The sequence below is a fragment of the Podarcis pityusensis genome (genome assembly GCF_964106645.2).
Source record: "Podarcis pityusensis genome assembly, chromosome: 7".
NCBI lineage: Eukaryota > Metazoa > Chordata > Lepidosauria > Squamata > Lacertidae > Podarcis > Podarcis pityusensis.
This window is the reverse complement of record NC_138031.1, coordinates 15,562,169-15,573,882: the sequence shown is the minus strand read 5'-3', so window position 1 is coordinate 15,573,882 and position 11,714 is coordinate 15,562,169. Positions and strand designations below refer to the sequence as shown.

The 11,714-nt window shown below is 45.9% G+C and overlaps 1 protein-coding gene across 1 annotated transcript in view; it reads right to left on the bottom strand.

Annotated features, from left to right (window-relative positions):
* Nucleotides 1–11,714, bottom strand: part of SNTB1 (syntrophin beta 1) — a 105,325-nt gene that overhangs the window by 3,537 nt on the left and 90,074 nt on the right. The window contains exons 5-6 of the mRNA XM_081012669.1: nucleotides 2,868–3,064; nucleotides 690–880 (exon numbers count right to left, since the gene is read on the bottom strand). Coding sequence (XP_080868795.1) covers nucleotides 690–880; nucleotides 2,868–3,064 — 388 coding nt within the window. The remainder of the gene's footprint in view (nucleotides 1–689; nucleotides 881–2,867; nucleotides 3,065–11,714) is intronic.

The window sequence follows — 11,714 nt, the reverse complement described above, 5'->3', positions numbered from 1 at the left end:
AAGCTAACCTTAGGCGCACCTCCAGTAGCTGGTTTCAAAGTAAGGCAGTAGGACATTGACTCCTACCCTTTGTGGGAGCATTTGCCCATTAACTACGGGATAAAGAGGTGATGAATTGTCCTAAGCTGAAAATGAGTGTGTGCTTAGAAATGGGATTCCCTTAGCTGAGCTATCCCCATTCACTTTCCAGGAAATGATAATGGGAACTTTACTGTCAAGCGCCATCGTTTCTCCTTCTAGGTTGTTCACTGGCCCTGTGCAATGGCAATGCACATTAAACCTGTGATTTAAATGACTTTGCTATACGGTAGGCCTATAAATACTTCAATCAAGTGAAAGCTGTGCGTATTTGTTTTTGTATATTTTACACGAATGGCAGATATTCTTGCTGCAAAATTTGTGTTGCCCAGGATCAGAAACTTCATCTTTAAAAAACCTGTAGCGTACACATAGCCTTGCATATCTACCTTCAGGCCTGCAAGGAGCTGTCTCCTGATTACTAGGAATCTAGTAACATGACACCTGCTTTTTCAAAGACTTTCCAAATTCTTAAGCACCTAATTCGCAGCACAGCGCTGCACAATCACTGTCACCCGGTACCAAAACGTTTATCGAAGGATCAGATGCTACAAACGACAACAACCTATATTCACGGCAACGCGGGGAAAATACAAAAATAAAAATCTTACAATTTCTCCTTCCTTTCCTCCAAAGTCTAAGTAAAGCATCCGAATCCCATCGTCCGAGGACATTTTTAGCTTCTCGTAGGGAAACTGTAGAATGGTTTTGGGGAAGGCACCATCTTGGGGTTCAGCTGTGAGGGAGAATCCGTGTTCGTAATGAATGGTCAGACGGCATTCCTGGCTTTTGTAGGTGCAAGCTGAAGGGAAAAAGACACAGGATTTGGTAATAGTTAATGGGTGGGGAGTCACAAGCCTATTTGAAGGCTTTTGAATATTTTGGTTCTAGCTTGCAGAGAAGCTTGGGGATAGGGAACTAATTGGCTCCATGACAACTGAAAACAGGCTCCGATGACTGCAAGCAGGAAAACAGCGTAGCACTAATATTTCAGCATACGTGGCTGAGCATCAGCAGGAGCTGAGAAGATACCTGGAAGGCAGGAAGTAATACCAACTGCAGCTGTATATAATAGTAATAATTAAAAGCATGGGGGGTTAATAGGCTCTCTGAACCTGCAAATTGGTCCTAGCCAGGCACGATTTCTGTGACAGGCGCCTTGGCTCACAATAGCTGGGACACAAACCAGGAACCACCTGGTCAGTGAACTACATGGTCAGGGGAAAAACAACGCTGTCCAACGTTGTAAAGACTGCAGAGAGAATAATTGGGTGCACTCTTCCCACCTTGGAGCAAATGTATGCTTCCAGGTGTCATAAGAAAGCTGCAGAGATAGCACAGGATAGTGCACACCCCAGAAATTATCTCTTTCAGCTTCTGCCTTCTGGAAGAAGGTACAGGGTTATAAAGACTAGGACTAGCCGCCTGAGAAACAGTTTCTATCCAAATGCGATTTTGGTTTTAAACACAGTGTAAGGTAGTCTCTTAGGGGACACTGGCGGCGCTGTGGGTTAAACCACAGAGCCTAGGACTTGCCAATCAGAAGGTTGATTTGAATCCCCGTGAGGGGGTGAGCTCCCGTTGCTTGGTCCCTGCTCCTGCCAACCTAGCAGTTCAAAAGCACCTCAAAGTGCAAGTAGATAAATAGGTACAGCTCCGGCGGGAAGGTAAACGGCGTTTCCGTGTGCTGCTCTGGTTCTCCAGAAGCGGCTTAGTCATGCTAGCCACATGACCTGGAAGCTGTATGCCGGCTCCCTTGGCCAATAAAGCGAGATGAGCGCCGCAACCCCAGAGTCGGCCACGACTGGACCTAACGGTCAGGGCTCCCTTTACCTTTAAGGTAGTCTCTATGTGAGTATATTGTATTCAATTATGGGGTATCAGAGTTTTTAGGGGGCTAACCAGGCTGGGATAGTTGGGATAGCAGGCTTGTTGGTTTTTGAATGTCTGATGTAGATTTTTTCAATTTCGTTGTATGGGACAATGACAATAAAGATTATCGTATCGTATTGTAGTCTTCCTTATGGCAACTGCGGGTCTGGGAGCCCACCCCATAAGCCCAGCCTCTGTGGCTTGCAGCAGAACTCCTGAACTTGAGGCTTCTCCACGATTATATAATTCAGCTCTGCGTGAACAAAGCAAAAGGCTCTCAAAACACACTTCTCCCTAGTGCAAATAGCAGCATACAGTGGTACCTCGGGTTAAGAACTTAATTCGTTCTGGAGGTCCGCTCTTAACCTGAAACTGTTATTAACCTGAGGTACCTCTTTAGCTAATGAGGTCTCCCGCTGCCGCCGCCGCGCAATTTCTGTTCTCATCCTGAAGCAAAGTTCTTAACCCGAGGTACTATTTCTGGGTTAGCGGAGTCTGTAACCTGAAGCGTATGTAACCTGAAGCGTATGTAACCCGAGGTACCACTGTATACACTTCCAGAGTTAATGCTAAATACATTATTTCTGGTAAATGAGCCACCATAGCTCATTCTCATCCTGAAGCAAAGTTCTTAACCCAAGGTACTATTTCTGGGTTAGTGGAGTCTGTAACCTGAAGCGTCTGTAACCCGAGGCACTGTACATTGTGAGAGAACCCTTCGTTTTGCCCACTCCTGGATATAGCAGACAAAGGGACCTTCAGCACCCCTTGGCCATTTTGGACAGCAAACAGACCAGAGGTAAGCAATATTGTGCCCTCTTCTCCCACCTAGGGGTCATGGCTGCTGGGGAGCCGTAGGTTCCCTACCCCTATTTCAAAGGATAGTTGCCGACTGTGGCCCTATGGCTTTGGCTCACCGGTAGTGATTTCCATTGAGAGTTCTGCAGCGTTGTGGCAACCCTGAACTATGCTCCGCGTCCACAGCGAGAGGTCCCTGCCGGTCTCTGTCCTGAAGAGATGGCTTTCGATTCCTTGCCGCGTACCCGTACGGGTAGCAAAGGACAAATCCATCCCGGCCTGGGGGGAGCCTTTCCCAGGTCCTGAATGTACCAACCTAAAGGGGAATGAACAAAACAAGAAGTTGGCGTTAGAGGGAGGGTTTCACAATAGTAGATTCCCTGCTTGGTATGCAGAAGGTCCCAGTTGCAGTATCTGCTATATAATTCAATTTCACTCAAACTGGAGGTTGCATCAAGCAGACGAGATCGGATCAAAGTATATTATTCAAGGTTTCCTTGCAAAAGCCGTGACACTTATCTAAAGGTGGCGAAACGATTAGATGAGAAGCAAGCATTTCCTGGAGTGCCATTGAACTTGGAAGTTGATAGTGACATCACCTTGCCCACAAAGGTCCATATAGTTAAAGCCATGGTTTTTCCAGTAGTGATGTATGGAAGTGAGAGCTGGACCAAAAAGAAGGCTGATCGCCAAAGAATTGATGCTTTTGAATTATGGTGCTGGAGGAGACTCTTGAGAGTCCCAGGACTGCAAGAACATCAAACCTCTCCATTCTGAAGGAAATCAGCCCTGAGTGCTCACCGGAAGGACAGATCGTGAAGCTGAGGTTCCAATACTTTGGCCACCTCATGAGAAGAGAAGACTCCTTGGAAAAGACCCTGATGTTGGGAAAGATGGAGGGCACAAGGAGAAGGGGACGAAAGAGGACGAGATGGTTGGACAGTGTTCTCGAAGCTACCAGCATAAGTTTGACCAAACTGCGGGAGGCAGTGGAAGACAGGAGTGCCTGGTGTGCTCTGGTCTATGGGGTCACGAAGAGTCGGACGCGACTAAACAACAACAAGTGACAGGACTGTTAGGAAAGGTGCTGGTCTGAACTTCTGAGGCATGATTTAATTTTGTTTCCACCATAGCACCCTTTGAACAGACAGGTTTCATCTCTACCAACTGAGGTCTCTAACTAATTGCCTCCATTTAGTAAGGAAGCATCCCACCCGGGGCTGCAAGTCAAAGTCTGAGGGTTTCTACAGGGTAAGAGACACAGCCATACACACCTTTGAGGACAGAAGATGGCCCAGAATGTTCTGTTGCTCAACTGCGGTTCTGTGGTAGGCAAGTCAATACGGGAAGGGTTCCCTCAAATGCCATAGCCCTTCTGTTACAGAGGATATGTGTGCGGGCCTAGCCAGGTCACAACAAAAATCCAAAGGGAGGTCTACCATGAAAGTGTGATTTCTTTCCTTTTCTTACACCTCTTAACAGCATTTGCAGCTGTCTATACTCAAAGGGAAACTGGGAGCAGCAAACCTTTGCCACGCCTTGGTTCAAATTTGATAGGCTCACAGTGGAAACTGCTCTGAGGAACCAGCTCGGCCTCTCAGCCAGCTGGCTGACCATCCTCAATGCATGCCTCATACCTCCTGTTCCTTTTCTTGAAACCTTCCAAGGAAAGGGAGCCCGCAACCTCTCCCTGGGTCAGAATTCATTTGCAAATCTGACACTATTGGGCTTCAGCTCTGCAGAAACAGAGAGAGGCCAGCTCATTACAGAAAGTAATTGCAATAATTGTCCCTTGAGCTCTTTGAGCAGAAGTATGTAAGACCAAAGGTTTTTCTAAGTCTGGCATCATCCTGTTCTCCACAGATACTCTTGCTTCATCAACACTGCAGCAGAAGCAGGGCAGCAGGTACCAGCCTGATGTGTGTTCACATAAAACACTAGTTTAATACAGTGGTTCTCAAACTTATTTCTCTGAGCCACACTTTCAGAATAAAAATGTTCTCGTGGCACACCGAATTGTTTATTGATAAGAAATACACTGGAAAACAAAAAGAAACAATTCCTGGCAGTGCTTGATTTATAACACAGAATCCTAGAATCCAGCTCATTTTCAACATACTTTATCACGTGCTGATGTTAGAAGAAGAAGATAAAAGGAAGGAAAGGATCAGCAGGAGAAAAGAGAGCCAAAGAATCATTTGGACTCATGTTTCTTTAGTGGTCCAAGTGAGCCAATTCAATTAAAAGCAGTTGATGTTGCATTCAGAAGATAAGGGGGGAAAGCCACAAGGCATTTTTGCACATGGGTTTAGTAGCTTGAGAGAAACCCAAAACACTTGTTACTCATGTAGCAGTGCTTTTTGGGTTTTTTTTTTAACCCTTCAACAAGCAGGGCCATTCAGAAGTTGATGAACAATTGATATACTGCAGGGAACTGTATGAGCTCAGAGCTTTCAGCTCTCGGTGAGAGAGTTCACCTGAAGATTAGCCAGATGGAGAGGCTTTGCCAGGTAAAAGGTCCATCTCAACAGTGCCCTGGGTGTGTGCATTCAAGGACCGGCACTTCCCAGCAGAGGGCACAGGAGAGCTAAAAATCCAAAACAAACGCAGGTTTTTCCAGCATGTTGAGTATCATAGACTTGTAGAATTGCAGGAATATGGGGATCAAGAAGAAACATTTATTATTATTATTATTATTATTATTATTATTATTATTATTATATTATCAATAATAATAATAATAATAATAATAATAATAATAATATATTTACTTATACAGTGGTACCTCGGGTTAAGTACTTAATTCGTTCCGGAGGTCCATTCTTAACCTCAAACTGTTCTTAACCTGAGGTACCACTTTAGCTAATGGGGCCTCCTGCTCCTGTCGCACTGCCGGAGCACGATTTCTGTTCTCATCCTGAAGCAAAGTTCTTAACCCGAGGTACTATTTCTGGGTTAGCGGAGTCTGTAACCTGAAGCGTCTGTAACCCGAGGTACCACTGTACCCCCCCCCCTTTTCCCCCTGATGGGACTCAAGGAGATGTAGACCCATGGCTCATGCTTAAAGCTTGATAAGGATGGAATAAGTCCATTTCCTGCCCATGTCCTCTCTGCCTGTGTCTCTCACCCCCCCCCCCATTTCTGCATTAACCTGAGCACATTTTAAACCCACAACTAAATCTGCATCGGAATATTGTCACTCAAGACACTGCATTCCTGAAAGTATTCTCTCTTGCAACACACATTTGAAATGCATTTTGGTTCCCCCCTTTTTTTTTTAGCTGAGAATGCTGTCAAAACAACCAGAGTGTTAGGAATCACTGATCTGCTTGTTTATATAGCAGCCAGTCCACGGACCACCAATTGGGAACCGCTAATGGATCTAAGGGATAACCGAGTTTCAATTCATACACTAGTCTGGGATCAGATCAGCCCACGCTGGAATTGGCAAGGAGTCCTCAGTTTCTCAAGTACTGCAACTTGCAGAGCATTCACATTGTGATGGTGAAACTCGCTTGCTATTCTTTTTCAAGCTTACCTGCAGCCTGGATCGTCCAGCTAGATTTGAGGTACAGACTGGTGTTTAGAAATGCAAATAGCTTCAGGGTAGGGGAAAGGCAAGGGATGCAGGTGGCGCTGTGGGTTAAACCACAGAGCCTAGGACTTGCCGATCAGAAGGTCGGTGGTTCGAATCCCCGTGATGGGGTGAGCTCCCGTTGCTCGGTCCCTGCTCCTGCCAACCTAGCAGTTCGAAAGCACGTCAAAGTGCAAGTAGATAAATAGGTACCACTCCAGCGGGAAGGTAAATGGCGTTTCCGTGCGCTGCTCTATGTGACTCATAGAATCACAGAACTGTAGAAATGGAAGGGGTGCCAAGGGTCATCTAGTCCAACCCCCACAAGGCAGGGATCGCAACGAAAGCATCCATGGCAGATGGCCACCCAACCTCTGCTAAAATACCTCCAGCAAGGCAGCTTGCTGTGCTCCTAAGCACTTCCATTTTTGTGTGTTGGTGCGCCGTCGCTCTGACACAAACAGCTCCACGCTTGTGGCAATTTAGTTGTCATTCCCTGAGTGGCTGTCCTAAGATAACCCTCCTGCCAGTACAAAGAAGGGATTGGGTGTTCTAGACGCCCTTACTAACTCTCTCGGGGTCACTGAGAGGCTACAGAGTCCCTCACGCCACTGCTAGCAGGAACATGCCGACTCGCCGGCCTGAGAACCTTCGTGTCTTGTGCTGTTTCCTCGCAGTGCAGGAATCCTGCACTATTTGGGCGGGTTAAGTCTTCTGCAAGCTGGGGCCAACACTTGCCTCCACATTTGTCTCCATTTGCTGTCCTCCGATACGTGAGAAATGTTTCGCCTAGCAACAGCTTGGCAGTTGTCACTACATGTGGCCGGCTCAAAGCTAGACACATGAGAGCATACCCTAAGCCACCAAGTGCTCAGACAAAGAGTACCTTTGGTAGTACACAGCGTTTTAACTGGATTGTGTTCAGAGCCTCACGGCTTCAGCCAGGAAATGGTCCATGCATTTGGTGAACTGGGCAGTGTTAGAAACTGAGATATCAAAGCTAGGTGCTAAATGGCACTTTAAACCTAAGTTATGGGCGCCGCAACGGAATGTCTAGGCGCGCTTTTTATGATAAGAATACAAAGCTGAAAATGAATGAACTGCAGATTGGCAGACAAAATTAATGAACTACGCAGAATTGGATAAAATGACAGGAGGGACTTGAAACCTGCGGGACCAGAGATTTGCAGAAGATTATAAGAAATATACAAACTATTTGAAGAGCAACTGTAATAAATAAGTTATGCTAGTAGGACTACAAGAAATTTTGTAAGGAGAAATATATGAAATATTGCAAAGAAGAGAAAAAAGAGAGACATTAGTTATGATATTTAAATGTAATAGTGAAAGTAAGAAATGTAAATTAAGTGAAAAGATTGGAAAATTTTCAGGTGTGATTGATGGAAGTCAAAAAAATTGTGTAAGATATAAAAGTATGTTTAATAATTGTTGTAAATGATATGTTAAAACACACACACACATATGAAAATGAATGAACTGCAGCTAAAATCTTCATTTTTCACATGGTCTAGTCCTCATCTGAAGACTGCAAAAAAACAAGGCCACGCTTCCCCTGCCCACCCCCTAATATTCTTATGAGGGTCTCTTCTCCAGCCTTAAGAGAGTGGCTGGAAGTGGATAGGCAGAAAAAGGTCCTCCTTTTGTTCCAGCAGTGGCAGTTTTAATCTGAAATTTTAGGTGCAGGACCGCGCCCAGAGCTCAGAAACTGCTCACATGAATGAAGTTCCCTGTCGCAAAACGTGCCTAGAACAATGGGAGTTTCGAATGCTGAAACAGGATGGTGTTCAACTAACATGTTCCACTAGTGCAAGGATTGCTACTTGTGCAATGCAATTCTACACACAACATGCATGCCCCAAATCTGCTCTGGAGGGTTGGGAAAATCCCCAGAACAGATTTAGAGTGCATACAGTGGGGGGGGGGGGAGAGTTTGATTGCGCAAGTAGAAATCCTCACACTGGCTGAACGCATTACTCTGCACCAGATTGGATATAATGGAAAACATTTGCGATGATCTTTATCAGTAAACTGGTATCAAGCTAGGAAAGAGCTTCTTCATGCTTTATGCCAGATGTGGTTTGGGCTCTGGCTCCCAGAAACATTTGGGGTGCAACGTGGACTGAGAAGTGGGCCAAGAACCAAGAAGCCTTATGAGGAACAGTTGAAGGAGCTGAGTATGTTTAGCCTGGAAAAGAGGAGAGTAAGAGGAGATGGGATTTTGTTGTTGTTGTTTAGTCGTTTAGTCATGTCTGACTCTTCGTGATCCCATGGACCAGAGCACGCCAGGCACTCCTGTCTTCCACTGCCTCCCGCAGTTTGGTCAAACTCATGCTGGTAGCTTCGAGAACACTATCCAACCATCTCGTCCTCTGTCGTCCCTTTCTCCTTGTGCCCTCCATTTTTCCCAACATCAGGGTCTTTTCCAGGGAGTCTTCTCTTCTCATGAGGTGGCCAAAGTATTGGAGCCTCAGCTTCACGATCTGTCCTTCCAGTGAGCACTCAGGGCTGATTTCTTTAAGAATGGATAGGTTTGATCTTCTTGCAGTCCATGGGACTCTCAAGATGGGATAGCCAACTTCAAATATCTTAAGGGCTGTTACATGGAAGAGGGAACAAGCTTGTTTTCTCCTTCTCTGGAGCGTAGTACCCAAACCAATGGCTTCAATTTATAGGAAAGCAGATTCTGACTAAACATCAGGAAAAAAATTCTGATAGTAAGAGCCCGTTTAACAGTGGAATGGTCTCCCTCAGGAGGTTGTGAACTCTCCTTCCTTGGAGGTTTTTGGATGGCCATCTGTCCAGGAGGCTTTAGCTGAGATCCCTGCATTGCAGGGGGTTGAACTAGATGTCCCTTGCGGTCCCTTCCAACTTTACAATTCTATGATTCTAACCAGCAACTGGCTGAAGTTCCCACTTGGATTTTTCTGCATGTTTTAATTCATTTGCGCTTCACGTGTCTAATGTGGCAAGCATCCCAGTGTAACCCCCAGCAGCCTGGAAAAAAATGAAGTGGCCTTGCACAAGTCATTATTTTTAACTTACTAGCTGGCCTGTTGATAGGAGTTGCAGCCCAAAACTTCTAGGGTACCAGGTTGAGGAAGTCTGCTTTAGAGTGTGCCCATAAGCCAAAAGCCAGCTCTTTGTGATGTTCCCTTTGTCCCACCTTATCCATCTACTTGTTCTTGCTTCCTGACACTCTATGGTAACCAGATGTTCCTCCGTTATCTCCTATCCCAATGGGAAAGTGTCTTCCTTATTGCAGGCTTGCATCTCTGGTGGAAACAGCTGGCAGCAGAAAGAAGGAAGGGTGATACAACACCAGGAATGTTTCTGGAGGGCTTGGCAATATCCAGGGCTGATCTGCCTCTTTGGTGGCAGCAGTATTAATTCCAGAAATCGAGCAGGAATAATAAATTATAATGCTCCCAAGCAGAACTAAACGTTACAGAATCAAAGAGCAAAATTCCGGTTCCAAAAGCGAGGCACACATGGAGTACCAGCCAAAGAAAACAAATCTTACAGGCTTATAAAATCATTTAGTGCACAGAGAAACGGCGACTGGGGAGAATTCTGCTTCTCCTTCTTTTCCAATAGTGGAATCGTGAGCTACGAAAACCGTTTTGACACAAGGCAAAATTCTCTGCATTGACAAGGGACACACAGGGTCAGCCTCTGCAGAAGTATGCAAAGGCATGCCCTGCAATGATGCCACACAGGTGATAGGCATCGCTCCATGCAACAGGGAACACTGCCTTTCCAGGGTACCTGGCCATGTAGAGCACTGGGCATACACACAGATCTGCATTTGAAGACATGCACAAAGGGAGACAGAGCCTGCTGTTTGCCGCCATATATGCATTCATGGTTCACAGAAGGCCTTTGCTCCACCCCCAGATACAAATTAAACACCACCTCCCAACTCCTTGAAAGATTCCATCAAGGGTGTCTCTGAAAAATTTTACACATCACTTGGGAAGACAGGTGAACTAATGCCAGCGTACTGGAAGAAGCAAAGATCACCAGTTTTCTTCAACATCAGCTTCGTTGGACTGGTCATGTTGTGTGGATGCCTGATTATCGTCTTCCAAAGCAACTACTCCATTCCGAACTTAAAAATGGAAAGCGTAATGCTGGTGGTCAACAAAGGAAATTTAAAGACCCTCTGAAGGTGAATCTAAAAAATGTAGTACAGTGGTACCTCGGGTTAAGTACTTAATTCGTTCCGGAGGTCCGTTCTTAACCTGCAACTGTTCTTAACCTGAAGCACCACTTTCGCTAATGGGGTCCTGCTGCTGCCAGAACACGATTTCTGTTCTCATCCTGAAACAAAGTTCTTAACCTGAGGTACTATTTCTGGGTTAGCGGAGTCTGTAACCTGAAGCGTATGTAACCTGAAGCATCTATAACCCGAGGTACCACTGTATAAACACCGACAACTGGGAAACACTGGTCTGCGAGCGCTCCAATTGGTGAACAGCCTTTACCAAAGGTGTCATGAGCTTTGAAGGCACTCAACTTCAGGATGAAAGGGAGAAACGTGCTAAGAGGAAGGCACGCTTGACAAACCCTCACCGTGATCAACCTATGTCCCCACTGTGAAAGAATGTGTGGATCCAGAATTGGCCTCCACAGCCACTTACAGACTCACTGTTAAAACCATGTTTATGGAAGGCAATCTTACTTGGCTATGAGTGATCGCCAAAGAAGAAGAAGACCAATTAAGAATACTTGAAGAGGGTTTCGCTTTGACAAATGTTTCTTGTTAACCTTAGAACAGAATTCTGAACCCTTCCTAAGAAAGGAAGCGATGTTCTATCTCTACAGAAGTACGCCTCCAGATACCAATCGCTGGGAATCACAGGTGGGCTTGTTGTGCTGATGTTCTGCTTGTGGGCTTCCCAAATGCATCTGGTTGGCCAAGGTGAGAACAGGTACTGCACTAGATGGACCACTGGCCTGATGCAGAAGGCTCTTCTTATGTCCTTACATTGCTGCCTCATCAAAACCCATCTGCCTTGTAGAAAGGGTCACCAACAAAGTGCCCTTCACATGTTGCTGGACTACAATTTCCATCACCCCTGACCATCGGCCCTGGGAGCTATTGTTGTTGGCATCTGTCTGTCTCAAGAGACAATTGAGTGAGCCTCTAGGAGTGAAGTCAAACTGCTGTGCCAGAAGTGACTTCCCCGGGGCGCAAGCCTGGGCAGTGTGTATGGAGGTTGGGGGCTGCCCATCTGACCCTCCACCTCTCAGCCTTGCTCATGTAGTCCAAAGCAGTGTTAAAATCTCAGGTATATAAGCCAGGCGTTTATGTCCTCTGTGACATCAAACATGCCAAACGAGGGTCTGGCTTGCCCTCTGTGATGCCAGA